Here is a 12871-nt window from a genome sequence, read left to right as displayed (position 1 = left end):
CCCACCAGCGGCGCCCCCCTCCCTGGAGCAGGCGCTCCTGCCCAGCAACGCTGCCGCCCGGAGCTACGCCGGCGACCAGTCCGTAGGCAGGTAGCCACCACTCCTTCGTCCTTCCTCCCCTTCCCTCATCCCCCCTTCCTCCTTCCTCTTGCATCCTCTGTTCAATTTTTTTTCCTGATTTTTTTAGCGGATGAGTACTTGATGTAGATTCGATACTGTGGGAATATAATGATAGTTATTTCTTGCTTGCTGCGTGATTTTAGAGGATTGTGCTTGATAGGTGTTTGTGATAATGCCTCTAAGGGCAAATGTTTACAAATTGTAGGTTGAATATTTTTCATGAGCAAATGTTTTGGTTTAAACATGTTAGCAAATTGTAGATTAAGTTGTTTTATCTGCAATTTGAGATAGCAGGAGCTTTGTGTTGGTTATACTGGTCAAAATTGGTTAACACATATCTTCCAGAGAGATCCGGCCCTGTTCTAGGATCTGAGCTCTCTCTTCTCTGAATGCAACTAAGGCATGAGGAACAAGGGGGGAGATAGCTATTAGATCCATGTCTTAGTAGTGGTAAACAATCGTGTAGGTCAATTTTGACTCTGATCTTGAACTACAGGGTTGCAATGTTTTGGCATCAACACTTGTAAGAAAAGAAAAAGCAGGAGAATGAAGATTATATTTAAAAATGGTATTAGTAGTGGTAAACAAGCATATAATCCCTCCCAGGTAGTAACAATAACTTTATGCAGGAGAGTGGAAGAAGAAGCATAGGCTTAATTGAGCTGTGGAGTTCTTGTTACCTTGTCTGTCTGTCCTTGTTAGTTACATGTATCTCTCTGTTTGTGTTTCTGCGTAACAGGTTCGATCACGGTTGGAGAAAAATTGAGGCGTTTGTTGGCTCCAAGACAGTGATACAGGTATATACATGTGCTCTGCTTACTTGTTTGGTTTGCAATAGTGGTGAGCCTCCTCCACCCCCACCCGTTCCCCCCTCTGTCGCATGCACTCGCCGCCCCCATCGGGTAAATTCTATTATGAAATAATTCTTACTGTTATTTAAAATATAAATGAAATTATTTGGAACACCAAGCAAGAGTTACGTTTCAAGTTGCTGAACCTTTTCATATAAGCTTGCAGAAGATTTAATTGATCATACAGAAAATGAAAAACGAAGGTCATACCGATCCTAGTTGGTATTATTTTCCTCAATTTTAAGTGTTGAATGAACACATAAAGAGAGTGCTAAGTGATTTCAATATATCAAATTTCAGAATAATATATAGGATTGTTGGTTTTTAACCTTGGTTGCCATTGTTTCTATTTGTAACGGTCTGAAGAATGACTCATGCTGTTTGTGCTAACAATTTCTAAGTGAAAGCAACTAGTTGGAGTAGATTTGTGCACACAATACTCCTTCCAAGACAATTTGCTTCCAAGGAGTAGTTTCAGTTTGATTGCAAGGAGTAGTTTCAGTAAAGTTTCAGCATGGTTTCAGTATAGTTTCAGCATGGTTTCAGTTTGCTTCCAAGGAGTTGTTCTCTGTCTGGTCCAATTCTGAAGAAATAAAAATTGAATAGTTTGTTTGTTCCCTGTGTGGTCACTCTATTTTTTGAGTACTGACATTAGTTATGTTTGTTAGCAGCAAGATATTTAAATGAAGCTTGTTCTTTTTCAACTGTTCAACTGATGCCATGAAACTGAATATAGTAGTTGAAAACCCTGTTTTTCTTCCTGATCGTGAAAATTTGAAGTCATGTTTGTGTTTTGGTTTTGTTGGTTGACAATTATGTTTAGTTTTTCATTTCATGGGTGTTGTAAAATGTGCAGGTGGTGAGTTGAGGCTCAGCATACAGCTTGTTTGGACTAACCAAGAGGACGAGGTATGTTGCTTGCCCAAGCTAAGTGACACGTACGCGTCAAGTTTTCAGTTATATAATTACCTGTTAGTGCTTAGTTAAACTGCATGATACGGCCATAGCAGATGGATGGTACTGGGTGTTGTTTTGTTTCTTGCCAATGTATTCAGAGAGCAGATGTGCCACTGCAGATTTCTTTTCTTGAAGGCAGCTCACATAAGTTCAGCTACAAGTGAACAACTTGCTGCTATTAGATCTGGAATGGAAGCTCACATAAGTTGAGCTGATTTTTGTCCATATGAAAGCAGAGGACCATATGGTCTGTGGCCTTTTCATCCATATGAAAGTAGAGGCACATTGTGGTGCTAGTTTGCTAGGTTTTGTCTCCGACCATCGTGTCGTGATGAATTTGCAGGTACCCCGAGAGGCCCTTGAGTTTGCTGGAATGTTGATTAACTTCCGTTCCGGCAAATTTGGGTACTCCATATGTCCTATTTTCAGCAAAGGTCGTGCTGAAATTTTCCGTGAATTTTAGCATGACTTTGCTAAAAATAGGACATATGGGGTACTTGCGACTAATGCATGGGCCAGGGTATCTTAGTACTTAATTAAGTAGGATCAACTGCCCCTTTATTCTTGCTGCATTAAACCATAGGTGGCAATAGAGCCAAGTGATTAGGCCCAACTTAGAATTCTCCTTAGCATCGATAAACCCTAGATGATAAACCCAACATAGGTGGCAATAGAGCCAAGTGATTAGGCCCAACCTAGGGTGCCTCGGCATCGATAAACCCTAAATGATGAAAACTTAACTTGGCTGCCACGGATGCCTCGGTGTCGATGAGAACCTAAATGATGTATGCTTAGGCTTTTAGGGTGCCTCGGCGTCGACAAACCCTAAATGATGAAAGCTTAGGCTTTTAGGGTGCCTCGGTGTCGACAAACCCTAAATGATGAGACCATGATCTTGTTCCTTGACAATAACCAACTTTTTGACCAAATTTTTTTCCTATTTAGAGCAAAACATGGCCCACAACGATGAGGCCGGTGGTTCGGGCGGCAAGCAATTCTGGGAGCTGTCCCAGGAGATGGAGGAACAACCTCACCGCTATGAGGACGCCGCGGAAGACACCGATCCTAATTACATAACCCCTAGTGGCGTCAGGGATGACACCACTGATGGTGCCGCCGAGCATGCCACCACTGATGATGGCGGCGCACACACAGATGGGAGCCAACCGAAGAAGCAAAGGAAGGACTGGCACCCGAATGCGCTCCACACCGTCAAGGAGGAATTCATTCAAGTGGACTCCGACGGGAATCCAACGTAGCCCAAACATATAGTCAAGGGGTACTCGGTTCAGCTCGGGTGCATTCTACGGAGCACCGTCTCGATGAACACCGAGAACCTTAGGCATAAGGACCGAGGGAATTTGCGCAACCTCCTCTTCACGAAGATGCGCGAACGATACAAATTCCCTGCCGAATTTGAAAACACACGCCTCTCAGGGAATAAAGTTAACAGTGCCGCCCTCACGAAGATGAGCACGACCCTATATACTTGGAGAAGCGCGGTGAAGAGAATGATTGATAAAGGTGATAGTTATGAGAAGATCAAGGCGAAATATCCTTTGATGAGCGAAGATGAGTACAAGGAGTTCAAGATCAAGTGCGAGAGCAGTGCAACCTTCGAATCAAGTCAGCGGGGGAAAGAAATGCGGGAGTTGAACTTAGGGGAACACAAACTCGGTCCCGGCGGTTACAGAGTGGCGGAGCCTATATGGGACAAAGAGGACGCGGAGCGTGCCGAGCAAGGCCTACCGCCCCGCTTCGAGAAATACAGCGGTAACAAGCAGACCAGGAACTATGTCAGGGCCCGGTACAAGGAGGACCCGATAACAAAGGAGCTTACCACGGATCCGAAGACCAGGGTGCTTCAGCTTGTTCTGGTAAGGAATACACCCCCGCGTAATTAGCTCCATATGGTTGCACTCTAATTAATCCCCAATATTTCTAAATGGTTCACATTCCTTTCGCAGGACATTGAAAGCAGTAGCGCGGGGTCGTCTCAGAGCTCCCCTTTCGACACCCCTTTAAATAGGGCATTGAACATAATGAAAAACAAGGATAAGCTCACTAAGCCGACGTCAGCTGGTCATGTGGCCGGCAAAGGCTTGTCCACAAAATGGGGGTCATACTATACCGCTGGTGTGCGGAAGGAGAAAAAGACCAGCTCAGAAAGCCAGACGCGCGAGGTTGAAGAACTCAAGGCACAAGTGGCGCGGATTCCGGAGCTTGTCCAAGAGCAAGTGGAACAACAACTGGGAACGAAGCTCAACGCCATGGTGCCTACGTTGATTCATGGGCTGACGACGTGGATTGCGGGCGGCCAACAGGGGCCTCCCCCGGTTCCCAGCTTCACGGCCAGCAACTCGCACAGCACGCAGGCGGCGCCATTGGTGTCTCCGGCGACACCATTGGTGTCTCCGGTGGAGGCGGTATTCGTGTCTCCGGCGCTGGCATAGGCATTGGAGCTTAATGAACCTGGGTGTACGCCGGCTGGCACCTCGCCAGCAAGCGCCCCCTCCGTCAGTTGCACGCCCGCCGTTGGCGGTGCCTCGACATTAGCCGAGCTCAACGGCATCACGGTAACTAAGCCTCTCGGCCGATGACTTCATCTCCTTGCCTTTGACTGGGCATCCCTAACGCCCTGTACATGTTTTCGCAGGGCGCCGTCGACGTTCCTTGCACTCTTCTGCACTTCGTGGGCGCCGAGTTGGTCGATGTCGCCAAGGGCAGAATTGTTCAACCGGGCAACCGCATGTTCCACGGTAATCCGATGGCACCCACAATGTATAGGGTTGAAGTGGTTCGGGTGCTGCCAAGCTGCGACGAGCTGTTACCTCCGATTCGACCCGCTGGGGCCGATGAAGAAGATGAGATGACCCTCAGCGCGTACGTAAACTGGCCCCTGCTTTGGCCGAAGAGCCAGATTCGTTTGTGGGCGGAGGACACCACCCCACAGACAAGACCGCTAGTCGTGCCGGTGCCAAGCCATGGCAAGAACGCCGCAACGCTACCGGACCTGCCGGACATCCCTATGGCACAGGATCCGGACAGCCCTATGGCACAGGATCCGGACGGCGACGACAACGACGATGGGACATTTACCAAAGTTGATAAGTACTTTGCCGAACATGGGTACGCTGACGAGTTCTGCGGGCCTCTTTCTCAAGAACCCAACCAAGACGACCGTGATCTAGCTGGTACGGCGGAGAAATCCAATTGCAACAGGCGTCGTCTGGCATTCAGTTCTCAGGACACGCCTCCAGCTCCCGCCTTCACCGAGCCTCAGATAGCTGAGGTGCAAAATATTATCAGCCCCAACACGCTCAAGAAGGCGGTCTGTGAGCAGAACTCGGTCCCATTACAGGAGATCAAGAAGAAGGGACGGAAGCGAAAGACTAACAAGGGCGCCGGTGCGAGCCAGCCGGCACCGAATTCGATCCGTGTTCAGGACGGGCCACCTTCACCTAAGGATATCTCGAGGAGGGTGCATGTGGCGGGTAGGGCGATGCTACCGCCAAATATGCTGAATGCTGCAACCGGTGCTATGCGGAGTCTGCACGACAGTGTTCTTTCTTTGGAGAAGCGGCGTCTCAGAGAGAATGATGTGGCATACCCGGTTTTCGTGGCCAAGGTGCCAGAGGGCAAGGGCTTTGTGGATGGCGACATCGGGGGTACGATCGTCCTGCAGTTTGATGACATCTTTGCTATGTTTAACCTTCATCTGCTGCACTACACCTTCGTTCGGCTGTTTTCGCTGAGTATGGAGATGCGGATCATTAGAGACAAGACCCCGGACATCGTGATAGTCGAACCCTTTTACATGTGTGCCAAGCACTTGAGCAGCGCTGGGGACCGCCAAGTTGCAAGTTCACACCGCGAAGGCGTCATTCTGGCAAACCCAGATAAGGATAACTTCCTTGTGGCTTACTTTCCTGAGTAAGTCATCCCTTAACCGCCCTGTAACATATGATTTCTTAGATTTCGATCGTTCTTTTTTTTCGAACATTCCGTGTTCTGTGCAGTGACACACATTGCACACTCATCCTCTTAAGCCCGAAATATTCCATGGCCACGTATTTCGATCCGAACCGTAACTCCAAGATAGATTACACAAATGTCAAGAAAGTTCTTGATGATGTTCTCCCCGGCTACGCCAAATCTGGAGGCACCTTCACCAGGGCAGTTCGTTAGTACGGCAAGCACACCTTCTCACACAATACGAATTTCTGCTGCGTCAAGCAGCCGCCTGGCGGTCAGAAGGATGCCTACTACGCCCTCCATCACATGCGGGCGATTGTAAGGGACCATCATCAACTTCTGCTACCAAATAGTCTCAAAGATTGGGCCACGAGGTTGTCGGCAACCCAGGACGCGGACCTCAGACAAGAATTCTTTCGCATCCAGTCGGAGTTTGCGGACATCATCCATCAAGATGTCCTTCATACCTCGGGGCAGTTCTACCTCAGATATCAACCGTCCAACAATGAGATAGATGGAACGCTACAAATGCAGGGTGACAACAACCGCGATTTGACCATCACGACAGACGACGGCTTCATCCACGCTCCTGTCCGATGAGTCGAGTCGAAAGTAATGATGTGTAGTTCTGAAACATTGATTGGCTCATGCTGTAATTAAACTTTAATGAATTCGTATGTCTCTTTGGTTTGGACAGTCATTCAACTTAGATGTAATCGATGCTATTTATTAGTAGGATCATGAATCGTGCTATTAATGTCTTGCTTTTCTCTTCCGATCCTTTTGTTGCATACTTACATATTCCTTATGTATTGTCTGTTGTCTGTTGTTTGGCTTGTGCATAGAGATGTCGTCGTATGTCGTGTACAAGGGTAAGGTTCCCAGAGTCTACGACGACTGGGAGGAGTGTCGGAGACAGGTTCACCGTTTCAGCGGTAACAGTTACAAAGGGTACACCACTAGGGCGGAGGCCGAATCTAGATACGCCCGCTATCTAGCGGGAGAGAGGAGGGAGCGTTGGAGGAACCGTATGAACACCAGTTTGATCGCGATGATGCTCATCGTGATGACCGCAACTCTCTTTTATGTGATGGTAGTTTAGATGATCGATATCGACTTGTAATGTGAAGACAAACTCGATACTCGCGGTCTTGACACTTGTAATGTTTTATCTTTGTTCGGTCTTTTGAATTCGGAGACTAATATGATGAATTGTATTCGGAGACTAATCTTCTATTGTATTCGATGAATCTGTTGTTGCTGTGTGCTGCTGTCTATATTCTGTCCAATAATATATTTTGTAACCTGTGCAAAAATCAGAAAAGCAAAAAACAAAAACCAAATATTCATACTAATGGCGCATCAAGGCAGAGTGCGCCATTAGTATGCCAAAGGATACTAATGGCGCATCAAGGCAGAGTGCGCCATTAGTATGATAAAGCACATGGTTACATATGCCCCCCCGGGAGGCATACTAATGGCGCATGGTGTTACATACTAATGGCGCACTGCTTGGTGCGCCATTAGTAAAAAATTCTAGTGGCGTGCTACTAATGGCGCACCGGTAGTGCGCCATTAGTAGGCAAAACCGGTGCGCCATTAGTAGGCCTTTTCCTAGTAGTGGTTCGGAAATCACAGGGGTGTATTGAGATTCTCATATTTAAAACAGGGATGGACGAAGAAGGCGGAGCGGATCAAGTGTCCGGCTCTGCTGCCCGAAAACCCCGATGATCCTCTGCTGACGAGGATGCTGGTTTCGGCACCATACCAGGTGCCGGAGAAGAAGACCAAGAAGAAGGGCAAGGAGGCCAAAAATGGCCCTCGCAGTAAAGGTCCCTCGGACACTATGTCCGGGGAGTCCGAAGCCCTCTCCTCGCACGAGGGAGATGAAGACGAAAAGGAGGAGGAGGAATAGAGCAATTCTTCCCCTAAGGGGGGAGGAAGAAAAGGGCGGCTTCCGTAGGCCCTGAAACGGAGGCGTCCAAAAGGGGGAGAGTATCCCTCACGAACGACTCGGATTCGGATGCCGAAGTCATCCCCGAGTACTGCCCCAGGTCGAAGCCCCTAGCTGAATCGTAAGTATCTCCAGATCCTTACATACATCAGCGTTTATAATTATTGTTTTTAACATGTTGTGTTGTGTGTTTTAGTCCGGCACGTGATCTCCCTCAAATATCGTCACCGGTTAATTCGCTAGAGCTAGTGATGGTGGAGAGCGAGACGCCTCCGCGGGCCTCCCCGCCTACCGCTCCGGATGACACCGAAGCCTTGTCCCGAAGAGCCTCTCAAGGCCATGGAGAGGTGCAGGAGGCTGTGAGGACGGCGCCAGAGGGTAAAACCCCGGCTACCGAAGACAGGAGAGGGCCAACCCCCATGGAGACTGGTGATGGAGGCCATGACCAATCCGGCCCCCAGCCGAACACTGTTCCGGAGACCCATACGATTCTGAAATCAGGCAAGAGACCCCTTTGAAGGAGGGGGGAACGTCGACTCCACCGGCGGCCTCCATCAGTACGGAGGCGCCGGATACTTTGGCGGAAGCACTTCGCTGCGCCTCCGTCGTGGAGGAGCACCATACCCTGATGGGTATGGTGGCTGAGAAGATTCAGTTCGCCAAAAGCAGGCTGAACGAAGCCTCTACCAGCCTATTAACAGGCTTTGAGGTATGTAATGTAATTTTCTAACCAATTTTAATAAAGGAAATATGCTTGTGTATAGATAGTAGCCCCTGAGACTCTGTCTGGTTTTGAATAAGTCAGACAGAGGATCACTTAGTGTTCGGGAGAGGTGACACTCTATTGTACAACAGGCTTCCTTGCTGGCGGCCAGCGCCCAATCTGCCGAAGTTTCCGAACTTACTGGGAAGCTGCGGCTGGCCGATGAAGAGGTTGTCCACATTAATAAGCGGTTTGAGGAGATACAAGGTATGCATACATTGAGTATATATCTCCAAGTGTGGATGTTTTGATCGTTTGAAACAGACTAAAAATGTTTTAATTGTGCCCACAGTTGGCGCCTATGAGGTCGAGTCCCTCAAAAGCGCCCTTGCGGAAGCCCAGAAGGAGGCATAGGCAAGCAAGGCGGCCGCAGACAAGGCGTCTGAAAGCTTAGAAGAGGAGAAGACCACCCGCCAACGCCATGAGGCGCGGGTGGGTGAGGTTGAAATAGAGCTCAAGGACACCATTGCTAGATGCAAGTGCTTGGAGTAGACGAGCTCGGAATAGGCTTCCGAGCTCACCAAAGCCCATGAGAGCCTGAAGGAAGCCCAGGCTGATGCCCAGGACGCTCGCCGGGAGATCCAGGAGGCGAGGCATATTGCGGTTGGTAAGGCCTTTATTATGCAGAGTATGTATGCCAGTAGAATATGTTCATGCTGATGCGCTCGAAGTGGGCAGGAAAGGTGAGGAGGCGGCTTGTCGGCCATGAGAAGGACGAGGGTGGGGGCGAGCATGGACATGAAATCAAGACACTGCAGTGGACTTGCTAGAGTACGAGGTGGGATGGGATTGAGCGGGGAAGAAGGTGCTCGGTAAGAAAGTTGCACCGATGCTAGCGTCCGAGAGGAAAGTTGGGAAAGAAGGCGCTCTAGATAAAAATGGATGTATGCGAAAGATCGAGAAGGGATAAAGCAATCTTCTGCTCCCGCTTGGGTTCGGTAGGCCAGGTGTCATAAGCTGGGTAGGTGGGGCGACACGCGTGTGAAGTGACCGGTGCTACACGAGACTGGTTGCCTCATCATGATTACTATGATGAAGCATTTTTTTCTTTTAATATCGTTTTCAAATCTCTAGTACACAACGGGTAGATCTATAGGGCATGTGCAAACACATACTTCACAGGCAATGTATTGATCAAATTCAAACTGATTCACCCTCAGAAACGCTCTGGTGTAACTTTTCTAGTTATACTTGAAATAAGTGAACATACTTTGAGGGAAACTTCAATACGGCTCATGAAATCACTCGCAAATGTTCGGACTGGATGGTTCGGGAACTTAAAGTCATCTGATGGGAGGCATCTAATTTGTCTGGACTGATCACCAAATTCGTGGAAGGTGTGGGGGCGTCCGGGCATCCTCCCGACCCAATGTTAGTTGGACCACATCTACCCGCAACTGATGTGTTGCGCTTGGCTCTTTTTCCTCTCAGTCCACCAAGCTCACTGTCAGTCATAACGCACTATCCTAATTTGATGACTACCGCTGGATTGTCGACACCCCGCCCGAGATGTCTGTTGACATTTGGTGTCATCTATTTGGTGCTCCCCATTGGAGTTGCCCTAAGCTTCTGAATCAAGAACAAATTAGACTTGTTGCTTTTCCATCTTGAAGGTGTTGCTGTTGGAGAATTGTTTCGTAGTTCATGTGTTGGCAAGGGTGATGGGTGGTGTTGATGCTTGTTTGCTTGTTCTGTGTCGTTGGTCACCTACTCTATTTATGTTCTAATTTTCTTTTTCTGTCTATATGCATCCTCAATGTCTCGGCGAGATGGAATTGGTATCATCTTGATACTAATATATTATCCTTTGTCGGGAAAAAATATTGCTTTCTCTTTCTTCAGCCACCACACTCCACATGCAAGTAACATCATGTTGCTAACTGCATTTTGAGTATGGGGCAGAACTTTAGACATAGTGGTACGCAATTATAGTTGTGTGCTTGACTGAAATTTATATATAAATAAAATCAAGCAACTCAAAAATAGAAGACCGAGGTAATAAACAGACCAATGGTTTACCTTGAAAGAAGCAAGTACCACATATTTTCGACTGTCTGAAACACACTTAGTGTTCACACCACATCTCCACACAGGAAGACTTGTTGACGCTAGCGCCAGCTGCCATGTTCTTGGCAAATGATGAGGTAAAACCAGACTCCTGGTACATCACAGTACATATGATGAAGTACAAATACATAATGTGTGGTACAAAACTGACCATTCATCAGCTTTGATCAGCAGGGTCATATGGGTAGCTTGGGTAGGGTAGGAAAAAGACAAGGGCAATGGCAAGTCTGTTCCAAGTATCCAATGAGATGCTCCGTTGTCGCCATGTCTTCTTCAGCCATCTTCTTGATCTGCTCCTTCATCAACACCAAGCTACCGTTAGCCTTTGCCACGTGTTCCATCATCACTCTTTCAATCTCAGCAATTTCAGGTCTAATTAGTGCACGCAGCTCATCCCGAAACTTCGCTTGTGCACTTAGCAGGTCATACTGATAATGATATTTTGCAAATAGCATACATTCTTCCCTCGATGCCTCAAACTCAGCCAACTTAGCTTCATAATACTCATGCACTTCCTGCACCGGCAGGTTAATTGAGATGAGAACTTGTGATATGTATAATCCACATCCAGCATAAGAAAACATCTTCTATATACACCAATTATACAACTGCATAGCACTTGAATGCTTAATGTCCATCACCAACCAGATGAAAATCCTATGCTTTATATGACGTTGGTAGGTTGAGTCGTTTTATAATGGGGGATGTAAACATAACATCAGAAGTGCCAACAATGATAGCCCCCATCACTACGTATTAACAATAAAGTGCTCAAAATTTAGAAGAAAAATAATGTACGGCAATTTTATGTCAATGCCACTAGTCGCACCTGCAATTCTGCTTATGCCAATACTTAGGACTAATTATCAAAATTTCATTACTCCATTGAAACTTCTTACATCTTCTGAGATTAGGGAGAAGACCAATAGTGAAAAGACAAGTTTGTCTTTTTGGCAAAAAAAACTAACACGTCGAGCCAGTAAACCGGTTTGAAGGACGGCCCAAAAGCAAAGGTGCTGGCAAAAAGGAATGACATTTTCATAAATAGCTGAAAAGCAATATCGTCCTACTATATCCAAGTATTGAAAGTATAACCTGAACACTTTCATGACTCAACTATAAACTATCATTGAACATACAACTTGAGCACATCTACAATTCTTAGTACAAGTATTTCTTTAAGATACGCGTTGGGATATAAGTGACGTGGGTATAGGCAAACGAACAACCAACATAGCATGGAGTGTGAGGGCCAGTCGTTAACGATTTAGAGACAATATAAGCTGATGTGGACTGGTGATAGAGACAACTATCGTTTCTACTATAGGAGAAAACCGAGAAAGCAATAGTCCACAATGCAACACCCAATGAAAGGACAACGGATAAAAGAATCAGAACCTGACACAATGGTGCATGGAGGTCGATAAGATTGCCTTTGAATTCTTCCGCACATTGAGGGCACTGGTTAGAAAGATAAATATGCATTCATAAGTAGAGAAATCTTAGGTTCCCATGATTTGATTCATGAATGTAAGTTAATATGAAGTACATACAGAATCCGGCATGTTACCTTCAGATTCTCATTCCTTGAAAGCTGATCCCTGAGCCACCTTATTAAGCACGACCTGCCGTAGACATGCCCGCAAGGAATACAACTGCAAGTTGGAGATGGGAGATGATCTAGAGAACACAACCTCGTGTATGGATACATGTATAAAATCTAGTAACCCCAAGACAAGTAAAATGAAAAATGGCTGATCTGGTCACCAAATGAAGTAAGCACCATGAAAGGTCCAACAAAGACTGCCCTCCTGCACTATATGATCATATGGTGCCACATCCGCAGCATCGTGAACCCAAACCCTCCTAATATGCATATACAGTGATCACCTAACTTAATCATGTCAAATGGATACTGAATTCATGATCTGTAACAATTCAACAATGGATTGCAACTATGCCTATAACAATTGTCTAGTTGTTGGCGAAAAGGAAACATGATTACCAATTCAATCGTTATATCTAACCTATCATACACTTAAATATTAACATTACTCAAAACAAAAGCGTTATTCCTCTCAGTGAGATAAAAAAAAGGATCAGAAACAATGGATTGTTAAAGCTGGTGCATGATGTTAGAAAATCATCTGCATCCACTAGGAGTAGTTGTAATGATCCCCAAAC

At 46.6% G+C, this 12871-nt stretch overlaps 1 protein-coding gene across 2 annotated transcripts in view; it reads right to left on the bottom strand.

The window, feature by feature from the left end:
• Nucleotides 1–10619: 10619 nt before the first annotated feature.
• Nucleotides 10620–12871, bottom strand: part of LOC119294305 — a 5631-nt gene continuing 3379 nt past the window's right edge. For both annotated transcript variants that reach the window (XM_037572517.1, XM_037572516.1), the window contains exons 4-6: nt 12258–12342; nt 12086–12148; nt 10620–11202 (exon numbers count right to left, since the gene is read on the bottom strand). In XM_037572517.1, coding sequence (XP_037428414.1) covers nt 10864–11202; nt 12086–12148; nt 12258–12342 — 487 coding nt within the window. In that variant the 3' untranslated portion in view covers nt 10620–10863. The remainder of the gene's footprint in view (nt 11203–12085; nt 12149–12257; nt 12343–12871) is intronic.

The sequence above is a fragment of the Triticum dicoccoides genome, chromosome 4B (genome assembly GCF_002162155.2).
Source record: "Triticum dicoccoides isolate Atlit2015 ecotype Zavitan chromosome 4B, WEW_v2.0, whole genome shotgun sequence".
NCBI classification, from domain to species: domain Eukaryota; kingdom Viridiplantae; phylum Streptophyta; class Magnoliopsida; order Poales; family Poaceae; genus Triticum; species Triticum dicoccoides.
This window is presented reverse-complemented; position numbering and strand designations above follow the sequence as displayed.